We start from the raw sequence: 11938 nt of genomic DNA, 5'->3' as shown, positions 1-11938 counted from the left end.
CACGCTTCTCCCGGGCTGGCGCACGCCGCGTCTCTCCAGCTCCCCCAGATACCTGCCCCTTCCCAGTGTACCGCGCCAGGTCCTCCAGACCCGCGCACCCAGTGGCATGGCTCCGAGTGGCTCCCGTGGGACCAGGGTGGCGGTGGCGGCGGCGCGGCCCGAGCAGCCGCAACTCCAGCCCCCGTGTCCCCCCTTTTATGGCTCCGTCTCCGCGGGGCAGCTCGTCCGAGTGGCCAGAGAGTGAAAAGAGAGGGAGGGCAGAGCTCCGGCGCGAGGCGCGGCGCAGCGCTGCTCCTAGACTTCACCCCACCCAGCTCTGGCGGCCGCTGCAGCCCCACAAAAGTGCCCCAGCTTGGGGCGAGGGGTGGGAATGCAAGATCTCGGGACCTCTCGCTGGCCTGCAAGCTTTGGTCTCTACACCTAGGAAACTCCTGTGGGCAAAGTCTGCAGATCCAAAAGCGTCCAGGTTAGGAGACGCTCAGCCTCAAGCAACTGGGGTAAGAGATCCCATTTGGTCAAAGCCTTCTCCTCAAGCAGTACTTCACCCTCCTGCACTAGACGCCTCCAGGGAGCCGGAGCGGAGCAGGGCTCGGTGGGCCAGCTCTTAGCAACCCAGGGCTAAGACCCGGTGTGGAGAGGAACAACCACAGACGCGGCGGCTTAGCTAGGCGCTCTGGAAGTGCAGGGGAGGCGCCCGCCTGCCTTGGCTGCCGCACCCATGACCTCTAGTTTCAGCTGTGAACCTGGGCGGAGGAATAATTGAGGAACTCACGGAACTATCAACTGGGGACAAACCTGCGATCGCCACGGTCCTTCCGCCCTCTCCTTCGTCCGCTCCATGCCCAAGAGCTGCGCTCCGGAGCTGGGGCGAGGAGAGCCATGGAGGAACCGGGTGCTCAGTGCGCTCCACCGCCGCCCGCGGGCTCCGAGACCTGGGTTCCTCAAGCCAACTTATCCTCTGCTCCCTCCCAAAACTGCAGCGCCAAGGACTACATTTACCAGGACTCCATCTCCCTACCCTGGAAAGTACTGCTGGTTATGCTATTGGCGCTCATCACCTTGGCCACCACGCTCTCCAATGCCTTTGTGATTGCCACAGTGTACCGGACCCGGAAACTGCACACTCCGGCTAACTACCTGATCGCCTCTCTGGCGGTCACCGACCTTCTTGTGTCCATCCTGGTGATGCCCATCAGCACCATGTACACTGTCACCGGCCGCTGGACACTGGGCCAGGTGGTCTGTGACTTCTGGCTGTCGTCGGACATCACTTGTTGCACTGCCTCCATCCTGCACCTCTGTGTCATCGCCCTGGACCGCTACTGGGCCATCACGGACGCCGTGGAGTACTCAGCTAAAAGGACTCCTAAGAGGGCGGCGGTCATGATCGCGCTGGTGTGGGTCTTCTCCATCTCTATCTCGCTGCCGCCCTTCTTCTGGCGTCAGGCCAAGGCCGAAGAGGAGGTGTCGGAATGCGTGGTGAACACCGACCACATTCTCTACACGGTCTACTCCACGGTGGGTGCTTTCTACTTCCCCACCCTGCTCCTCATCGCCCTCTATGGCCGCATCTACGTAGAAGCCCGCTCCCGGATTTTGAAACAGACGCCCAACAGGACCGGCAAGCGCTTGACCCGAGCCCAGCTGATAACCGACTCCCCCGGGTCCACGTCCTCGGTCACCTCTATTAACTCGCGGGTTCCCGACGTGCCCAGCGAATCCGGATCTCCTGTGTATGTGAACCAAGTCAAAGTGCGAGTCTCCGACGCCCTGCTGGAAAAGAAGAAACTCATGGCCGCTAGGGAGCGCAAAGCCACCAAGACCCTAGGGATCATTTTGGGAGCCTTTATTGTGTGTTGGCTACCCTTCTTCATCATCTCCCTAGTGATGCCTATCTGCAAAGATGCCTGCTGGTTCCACCTAGCCATCTTTGACTTCTTCACATGGCTGGGCTATCTCAACTCCCTCATCAACCCCATAATCTATACCATGTCCAATGAGGACTTTAAACAAGCATTCCATAAACTGATACGTTTTAAGTGCACAAGTTGACTTGCCATTTGCAGTGGGGTCGCCTAAGCGACCTTTGGGGACCAAGTTGTGTCTGGTTCCAAAGGTAGGTCGAATCTTCTTTCGCGGTTTCTGGGTCCCAGCGAGGCTCTCTCTCCTGGGCAAGGGCAATGGATTCTGAGAAGCCAGAATAGTCCTGAGAGAGAGCTCTGAAAGGAGAAGTGTTGAAACTAAATGTAGAGCTTCCCTGCCCAGGAGGAGGCTCACTTCCTCCCCTCAAGCCCCGGGCTCAGCACTGACCCTGCGGCAGCCAATCCCAAAGGGGGTTGCAACTTTTAAAAATTGATAATGGAAGGGAATCCCTGCCCTGCTTTGGTATCGTGGATAATGCCCACTAGAAGCAGTGTACTTGTAATTGTTGTCTGAAGCCTGTCTGAGACAGATCTACATACAGCCTGGCAGTACTTGAACTAGACGCTTAATGCCCTGTGTTTTTGGGGAGAACTTTGTGTTACAGCTTAATTTAAGAACAGTTACTTTGGCATCATTCAGTCTTCACTTTTTGTCTATTTAAACTTGGTTGGAGAAACTTGTGGATTTGGTGCTTCAAAACCTATGTGTGGCTTGGATGGCGCAGAGAAACCTTGAAGAGTTAACAGCAAAATTCTGATGCTGAGATCTCTATTTTTATTATACTTGAAACTATATGGGGGTGGGTGGGTGGGAATGGGAGATGAGGAGTGTTAAACTGAGAATCAACACCTATGATTGTTTGTTTTCTGCAGATTTATAATTTTGTAATTCCTGTTTAGCGATTGTCAAGCCACAACTCTAACAAACAAACCATTATGTGTGCTAGTGCCAAAGTCTGCAGACTGCTTTATTTTTTCTCTTAATTTCATGTACCTGTCACTTTACACATTTAAATCCCCATAAATGAAGGGTATGATGGGTGACTCAGCCCACACTGCTGCTATATTTCTTACTAATGCAATTGGTAAAACCGATTAGTATTGGAAATATACTGTTTCTTAACAAGAAAAGTGTCTTTATTTCTTATCCAATTTAGTGAGATGTGAAGGAGACTGATGACATGGGGATAGTTCTTACACAATTGAGGAATGGGGTGGGGGCAACAGGAGGATGTATATTTTGACTTGTAAAAAAATCTTAAAATGCATGAAACTTTTATCTGATAGTCATTTGCACTCTCCTTCCCATCTGTGATTCCTTGTGTGCTAACATGTAAAGAAACCAAGAGAACTATCTTCCTTCTCCAGAAACCTTAAAAAATACAGTTAAGGGCCCTAAAAACGATATTGAAAAGAAAATAAACTTGTTTCTTTTTTGTTGTTGTTGTTGTTATTGAAGTTTGGACAGGAGAAAAGATTGCTAGAAAATGACATATAAGAACTTTAGAAAAGCTTAGAGAAACTAAAATTGAGCCTGTTTTTGTCTTGTTTTTTGTTTGTTTTAAAAAAAAATTGCAGAACCAAACCTCAGACTTACTAACAATCAGGAAACTGGCAAGCTTTTGACCTTTGTAAATTTGTTACCAACCTGATATCTCAATTAATATAATATCTGGAATACTTTAAATTTATCAGTCTTTTCAAATTTCAAGAATACTTAGTTATTTCAAATTTCCTCTGAGAGCTCCCTAATACAGGATAAAGACATGAAATAAAATATGAAAAAATGTATATTTTAATAAGAAGTAGCCCTGAGGGATTATCTGCACGGAAAAAAATGTATATGTACAGCATTTAACATGCCAAAGAAAATTCACACTCCTTTCCTCAGAGGGCATTCTGCAGTTGATACCTTTTGTCTGCAGAAGCAAGTTGTCTTTGTGAAATGGATTCACTCCTTGCTTGAAACTCCTCAGTCCTGTTTGTCAGACGATAAATACATTGAGCTGAAGTACACTGCTTGCCTACTGTGCAGACCTTCACCTTGGGTAATCACTCTTGAAAATATACTATTCAAAGATTCACACATAAGCTAACTAAAAAGGGGAGTTTTGATCAATATTTATACCTGTCACTGGTGTGAGAGAAAATTTTAGGCATTAGATTTGCCTATACTTCTGCTAGATCCCAAGTTTCTTTGTTTGCTTTTTGTGATATTTCTCCTATGGAGGAATGTGCATAGAGCATGGTGTTTGTTTTTATGTTATTAATACTGTGGTCTTCTGTTTATACAGTTGTATTTTCTTTGGTCCTAAGAGGCAATTAAGTCAACTTCTAAGAGCCTTAGGGGGAAACATTAATTGAAACAAATAGCCACTTTCAAATGATTTCTTTATAGGGTACCTGCAATGATGGTGTCCTCACATTAACAAAACACAATCAGTTTAGTCGAATGGGTTGTTTGCCATTTTGTAGATTAACCACCTAAATTATTGCTTGACTATTTGGCTGTATTGCCTGGATTTGGGGCATATTGTATGAAATAGAAGCTTGCAAACCCTTATAGTTATAAGAGATATACAATCATCATTCAGCATTGCACATGATTATGCAAAGTGTAGTATTCATCCCAGGGGTATGTAGTTAAGACTGTTAAGCTCCTTTTCAGTTACTGTTGCCTATAGCATAGTTTATTTCATAAACTAGGCACATGGCTTTTTTGCAGAACATGAAGTGGGAGATGGAAATGTTTAACTTACATAGCAATGGAAATATATTTTCATTGGCTGTGGTAATAAACAACATTTTCCATATTGTTTAATTGCACAAATTTTCACAGAAATATATGAATGTATACTCACTCAATATTACCAGTATTGTCTTGTGTTTCTAGGAATTTTAGAGTTTCCTTTTAAAAATGGACACTACACCCATGAATGAATGTTTATTGAGTTCAACAAATTTTCTAAAGAACAATATTCTTAACTTTTCCTCTCTATTATCTTAGTTTTGTCTTCTTTAACCAGGAAACCCTGAGAAGATTATAATTCACTGAAGCAGTAAAATATCAGATTATGTGTATTTGATGGAGTTGCTGTGACTGAAAATTGCCTTTGGTATTCCATCTTTCAGGAAATGTATCATTGGAAATGAAATTTAGGAAAATAAATAAAAGTCCTTTTGTGTTCTAAAAAGCGTCGGGTAGTAGTTCTATTATTATGGAAAGATTGGTTCCTTGGATTCTGGGGTTGTGTTTAGGAGTTTGACCCTTCATGAGAGAATGACTAATAGTAAATGATACTGTGGCTGCCTGATATGTGCTGCCATGACTTGGGGGATTTAGTTTATATCTGAAGGAAGAATCTGAAAGGAAAGAAATGGGTTGTGCTTTCATATTCTGCAAAGAGAGAGGGTTAGATCCACTATCACAAGAGTTTTCCAGATTAGTTTTTAGGGGGGACCTTTAGTCTCTAGGCTAGGTAGTGAGATTCCAAGGACTGTATGGTGCTTAAAATACAGGAGGAACTGGGTTAGAAGAAGACTTAAGAGGAGTAGACTGACCTATCTTAAGACCAGTGAAGTAGGCAGAAAGGTAGCTTTTGTAGTCAGTCCTAGGTTTGAATTGCAAATAAAGTATGTTAGAAATATGTGGTTCTTTTTCTCAAATACTGTCTACCTACAAGTTGATGTGAAGGCTTAGAACCTATACATGTAAAGCACTTATTGAGATGCCTGACACTTTTTTGGCTCTCAGCAGGCAGGACTTCCTCTTAGCCATTATTTCCCATTGTCTCCTTTGTGGATGCAGAGTGCCTGTAGCACAGAACAGGGGTACTTGGGAGAAGTTGGACTGGAGAAGATCAAACTAGCCTGAATGGGAAAAACTTGGCAAAAATTAGAAGCGACTGAGCTTTACAGCCTTTTACAACTAATCCCCCATGCAGGTGACATACAGCCCAAAGAACAAAAGGGAACATGAAGGATGGTTTGCGGTGGCTCTATCAGCCAAGAAGAAATTGCCAAATGTTTAATTATTTCTTATAGCGTCCTTTTATTCACTTTTAAACCCTCTTCCTCTTCCTTGTCTAGAGATTTCTGGCTGTCTTTCTAGAATCCAAAGTCCCTGGCCACATCCACATTTTTAATTTGCAGCACCTCATTTTTCACTTCTCTGCTTTTTTCTTACCTGTATCAAATCATGATAACCAATAATGATGTTTATGGTTCTTGTTTTAGCTGTGAAGGGCTGATTAAGTAATTAAGGGTTTTCACATTATCTAAAAGGGAATTGTTGAACCAAAGGAATGTGTAATTGGTGGGGATAAAGGCTTTCAACTGGGGCATCTACTCGAGGTAGAGAAAGGGTGGGAGAAGGGAAGTCTGCACTGTTAATCGAAACCCACCCTGGAACAATCCACCAGGGGGCAGAGTGTCTCTGAGATGTTTAGCAGAAGCAGGCGCAGACCATTCAGGATCTCTAAATCCCTCTTCCAGGACATTTTGCAACTGATATTAACGCCTCTAGACTCAGTGAAAACAAAGTTCCATGAGTCAAGGGAGAGGAGGTTTATCGCTGATTAGAAATAGCAGATTTTTCAGAGCTGTAAATTCAGGCAGAGGATCTCCAAATCAAACCTAAAGTTTTTCTTCATATATGCAAACTCAGTTTTTTAAATTCATCTCTAGTCCTGATATAATGCTAAAATCTTAGCATTTTAAAACATTGTGACCTTTTATTAATGTGGCACTGAGCGAATCAGAAGTTAGGAGACAATGTACCTATTTCAAAATAAAAGGAGCTAATTATTTACGTAAACATGTTTAACCATTATGATTTTTCTCATCACTGTGTTTTTCTTTTCAAAAATTGTTTTGATTTAAGGTTGATATATCCATAGTTCAAAGGTAGAACACTTGCCATTTATGATTGAAAGAGATGTCTGTTTTTTTTTTTTTTTTTGCACAGAAGTAAGGTTTATTTATATGTCAGTTTTTCCCAAAAGACAGACCCTGAAGTCTGTGTAATTTTGGCATTTTAAAAACAGGCATATAGAAATGCGAGTACAATCTTATGTTTCACAAAAATAAATTTCAGCATCAGAAAATGGATCACATAAAACGAGAAAACGAGTGAGATTATATCATTGCCATTCTCCTGTAACGTAACTGTTACTCTAGCATTTTCATTATCCCCAGTGGGGAGTTTTCTATGTGCCATTTCATACATCTGTCAGTTAAATCAGAATTTTAAAGTCAACACTCATATTTTAGGATTATACTAGGGTTTTCAGTGCTCCCTGAGGGAGAGCTAGTCCCTGGAATTGAGCCATCTGTCAAAGAGAGTAACTTAACACTATTCCGAGTATAATTTGTAAAAGAAAATGTCCATTTCTTTTTACTTATTTGTATATATCTCAAAAGATCAGAGAAATCCTTTTCAAAACTACTAAATGAAAATCCATATGACAAGAATGGTCTTATAATATTTCCTGTACCAAAAGTGAACAGATGGTGATGAGGGGATCCATTTATGGTAAATGCTTTAAAAATCTACACAAGCCTTGCTTAAATGATGTAAGAAGGCATGACTCACATCCTCTCTGACTCTGTGGGAACATTCCACCCATCGGCCTCTGGCTGGTCATCCTATGTAGGGAGAACCAGATTTCAGGATATCTCCTGCTTACAAGTATGGTGACCATATGTGGTGATGGGACAGTAGTGATAGAGCAGTCCACAAAGGTTAGGTTCCTTGGCCTGAGAGCTGTGCCCACAGTACTATTGTAAACACTCTTGCATGTCTCTTCTAAGCCCATTTGCTTAATTCAGTTTGTGACAGAGTCTGGTGACATGCAGATCCCCCTGTGGTTCATCAGTCCATTTGCTCATTTATAATCGCAATTGGCTCAGGAGAGGGGCTGATCTGATTTTCTGGAGAAACAGTTTCACCACTCTTCATCTTTCCATCCCAGTCTTGCTAGCCTTAAGGTTCTTGATGTTCACTCTTCTGCCCTGCCCCTCTAGGCTTTCCCATACAATGCTGCATGTTGGGGTAATCACACAATGGGAAGTTGGGAAGTAGCTACTGGTCTAAAACCCTCCAACATATTGATGGGTATAAAACGCAAGAGAAAATCTTTGAAGTCAGACAGACCCAACTTTAAATCTAGGTTTTGCTATCATGAGCAAGTTCCTCTGTGATGTAATAACGCACACCTTGATGTTTGAAGTTAAGAATTAAGTAAGATAATGTAATTGTTTTCAACCTTGGTGTCACATTTGATTTATCAGGGGAGATTTTAAAAAAAACTTGCTCAGACCCTGTATGAGATGAATTACATTACATTATTTACAGTAGGGTCTCATATTCTTATTTTAAAACTTCTCCCTAGGTAAAGCTCTTAGTATAATACTTACCTCAAACAGGATGTATAGGTGTGAAGGGGGACCTTGAATGAAATGGGAAGTCAAATAGTTTTGGTTTTTCACAATGGGGCTTCTCAAAATTTACAATGGGCCCATAAGTCACCTGAGAAGTTTGTTACAATGCAGATTCCAATTCAGTAACTGGTCTGTGATGGGGCCTGGTATTCTGCATTCCTAATAGGCTCCAGCAGATGCTGATGATGGTGGTCAATGGATCACACTTTGATTAATAAGGATCTACAGGAAAATATATCTTAGTTATGCAGCATTGGTCATTGACTATATATATATCTCAACCAAAACAAAAACAACACATAACTTGCAGATGAAAAAATTGTGCTTTTTAATGTACAAAGGTTGTGTTTTCTCAGCTTGTTTACATGGTATTCATATCTCAGTTTCAGCAGCTGTTAAATGTTTCTCCTTAAATGCTTTCTCCCAGATGCTTTAAATCCTCAATCTACCCTAAAACAAACTATTCACTTCTGGGTCTGAATCAGCAAAGCATGACCCTCACATTCAGGCCTCTGTTTTTACATAATTTCTAACTAAGGACTTTGCCTTTTGTTAAAAAAAGGAAATTCATTTAAAAACGAAAGCAAATGATAAAACAACAAAGAAATAACAATTGCTAACATATGGCAAAAGGCACAACTTCTTTGGTGCTCTATTTCACTTAATAAACCCACTAGGCTTCCTTTTGCTAATACATATGCATGCATACTCCCACATACACATTTATATGTTATATAGATATTTATGTTTTGTGAACAAAAGCAACAATTTAATCAAAGCTGCAAGAGGTGTGCTTTCATCCATTAATTTTATTATTACTGTCTTTTAGAGACGTAATACTCAGAGCAGTGATCCAGCAACTTTTTGATTTTATAGAAAGCCCCTCCTCATTTTAAATCTCCAAAATATTTTGTGAGTATTTTTCATGGAAAGTAATTTAAACTATTTAATGGGAAATGTTTGTCAACTTCTTGGCATCTGCCCATAAAACCAAAAACTGTTGTTTCCTAAGCCTAGGTTGGGAATAAAGAATCAAAGGATCTCACTTCAGAAAAGATCCATTATTTTATTTTTTTTTTACTTGTGTTTGAAGTTGCGGCCAAGTAGGTCTTTATTCAGCGTTACAAAACAAAGTTAAAGGTCTTTCATCTCTTTCGTGAACAATTATGATGCTTCGAGTTTGATTCCAGAAAAGACACATTGCTGGAAATTCAACTGTTTTATTTCAAAGGAGCAGCAGCTGGGGATGGAACTGGCATGACTGAGCACTTACTGTGTGTCACATACTTAAATATCCACCCACCCCATTTAATCATCGTAACACTATCAGGGGGCAGGTATTATATTAGCATCCTCACCAATCAGGTAGTATGACAATTTGATCCAGTTTTTCAGGTTACAGAGTTATGATGACAGCCCCATTTGAATACTTTGTATTCAGATTTTAAAAGGAAACTACATTATTATGTCTGTTTCACTCAGTCTTTGAGAATAGTGGTTTTTTTAAAATGCTATTCTGAAGCATTAAAGTAGAATAGAACTTTAGGGATATATTTCTAAGTACAACGTTGTATCTAGGGAACAAGGGTTTCCTCTTGGGCTGCTCCCAAACATCTCCCCCTCCCTGTCTGACTCCAACCCTAACCAACCAGGGCACATACCTTGCCTCCTGACCTCTTCTAGGGAAGTTGGTATGTATAAAAATATAGATTTTAACTCCTGGATATGGTACTATTAAATATAGATGCTTTTGCTATGATGAGTAATGCATGACAGGAGGAGGCGTTTACCATTTATAGAAAGTTAGTTCGAGATTTATATCCCGTTTTTACATGGAGTCAAATTTCTGGGTGAAAAGTAAACTCAGGCAAATAGCAAAATGTTTTCAAATGTTACGGTTGTTTTTGCATTATATAAATAAAACTTCTAAATTAATGTCTTTATCTTTTTTTATAATCATATTCCTTATTAGCAGAGTCCCTCCTGCTAAGAGCTTTAAATTGCTTTCCTCTCCCCTCATAATCCACCCCCAAACCCCAAAACAACACCATAAACAACAAAACAAATAAATCTCAGGGATAGAAACTTACCAGTATTCACAAAACTACGAAACTGACTTAAAACCCAAATATTTAGACTAGTTGTAAAAGAAATTAAGGAGCAAACATTATAATAGTGAGTGTGCAAAGTTGTAGACTCGCCTTTGGGAGAAAATTTTACTCGAAATACTTTTTGTCCTATGTCTTTGATTATTTTCACTCATTTTTAGGTGGAACAAAAAAATACACAGAAATTTTAGTAAATTTGGAAATAGAATTAAAGCCCAGGCTGACCTGGATTCAAATTCTAGATTTGTCACTTACCCGTTGTGTGACCTTAACCTCAGTGAGCATTAGTTTCTTTATCTGTTAATGTGGGGAAAATAGTGCCTTATCCATAAGCTTATTAAGAGGATTAAACAAGCTACTGTGCAGTAGGCTGAGGCAGGAGAATCGCTTGAAACCAGAAGGTGGAGGTTGCAGTGAGCCAAGATTGCACCACTGCCCTCCAGCCTGGGTGACAGAGCGAGACTCCATCTCAAAACAAAACAAAACAAAACAAGCTACTGTGTGGCAGTTCTTAGTCTAAATAGTCTCTAAACATTATAGGTGTTTACCAGATACTGGCTTCATTCTGTTCAGACAAAATAAGCCAGGTGTCTATCCAAAGATTATGAAATTTGGAGTCAGCACAGCTGTTTAAAATGTTGGGTTTTTTCTTACCAGTATGTGATTTCAGAAAAAGTATTTAATCTCTGTTAAGTCTCAGTTTTCCTGTCTCTAAAATAAGACTAATATGATCTATCTTGAAAGAATAAGGGGATTATATTATTATTATATAGTAAGTGTAGACACCTGAGACAGTTCTTGCAGCAAGGCAATTGCTCAGTAGACCTTAGTTTTCTTCTTTTTCAACTTTCTTTCCCATCTTTGGAAGTTAAGGCCTGATATCGTATTCTATGCTTCAATGTTGGTTAAAATTCCATTTATTATTGAAAGTGAGATCTGTGTAACTTTGTGAGATTGGAACCAGTTTTACTGATACTGTTTGGAAATTGCTTATATGCCGTGATTCAAGGGGTGCTAGAAAAATTACCCCATTTCCTGCCTAATATGTATTAATTAGAATCATCGTTTTGAATATTTTAAATCACAAATACATTTTGAGGTTTTAGCACATTATCCATTTACACCTTATTGTGAATTAGTTTGTTCATGCTATGGATTACTTGAGAACATTAAAATAATGTTTACTCATAGGCTGGGTGTGGTGACTCACGCCTGTAATCCCAGCACTTTGGGAGGCTGAGGCAGGCAGATCACTTGAGGCCAGGAGTTTGAGACCAACCTGGCCAACATAAGGTCTCTACTGAAAATACAAAAATTAGCTGGATATAGCACACCTATAATTCCAGCTACTTGGGTGACTGAGGCATGAGAATCAGTTGAACCCAAGAGGCTGAGGATGCTGGGAGCTGAGATCATACCACCGCACTCCAGCCTGGACAATAGAGTAAGACTGTCTCAAAATAAATA

The 11938-nt window shown here is 41.0% G+C and overlaps 1 protein-coding gene across 1 annotated transcript in view; it reads left to right on the top strand.

Moving 5' to 3' along the window:
• Positions 1 to 464: 464 nt before the first annotated feature.
• HTR1B (5-hydroxytryptamine receptor 1B) overlaps positions 465 to 11938 on the top strand; it is a 35940-nt gene continuing 24466 nt past the window's right edge. The window contains exon 1 of the mRNA XM_055113904.2: positions 465 to 2116. Within this exon, the coding sequence (XP_054969879.1) occupies positions 880 to 2052 (1173 nt within the window). The 5' untranslated portion in view covers positions 465 to 879 and the 3' untranslated portion in view covers positions 2053 to 2116. The remainder of the gene's footprint in view (positions 2117 to 11938) is intronic.

Source organism: Pan paniscus, chromosome 5, assembly GCF_029289425.2.
Source record: "Pan paniscus chromosome 5, NHGRI_mPanPan1-v2.0_pri, whole genome shotgun sequence".
Taxonomy (NCBI): domain Eukaryota; kingdom Metazoa; phylum Chordata; class Mammalia; order Primates; family Hominidae; genus Pan; species Pan paniscus.
Note: the sequence above shows the minus strand (reverse complement) of the source record. Positions and strands in the feature narration are given on the sequence as shown.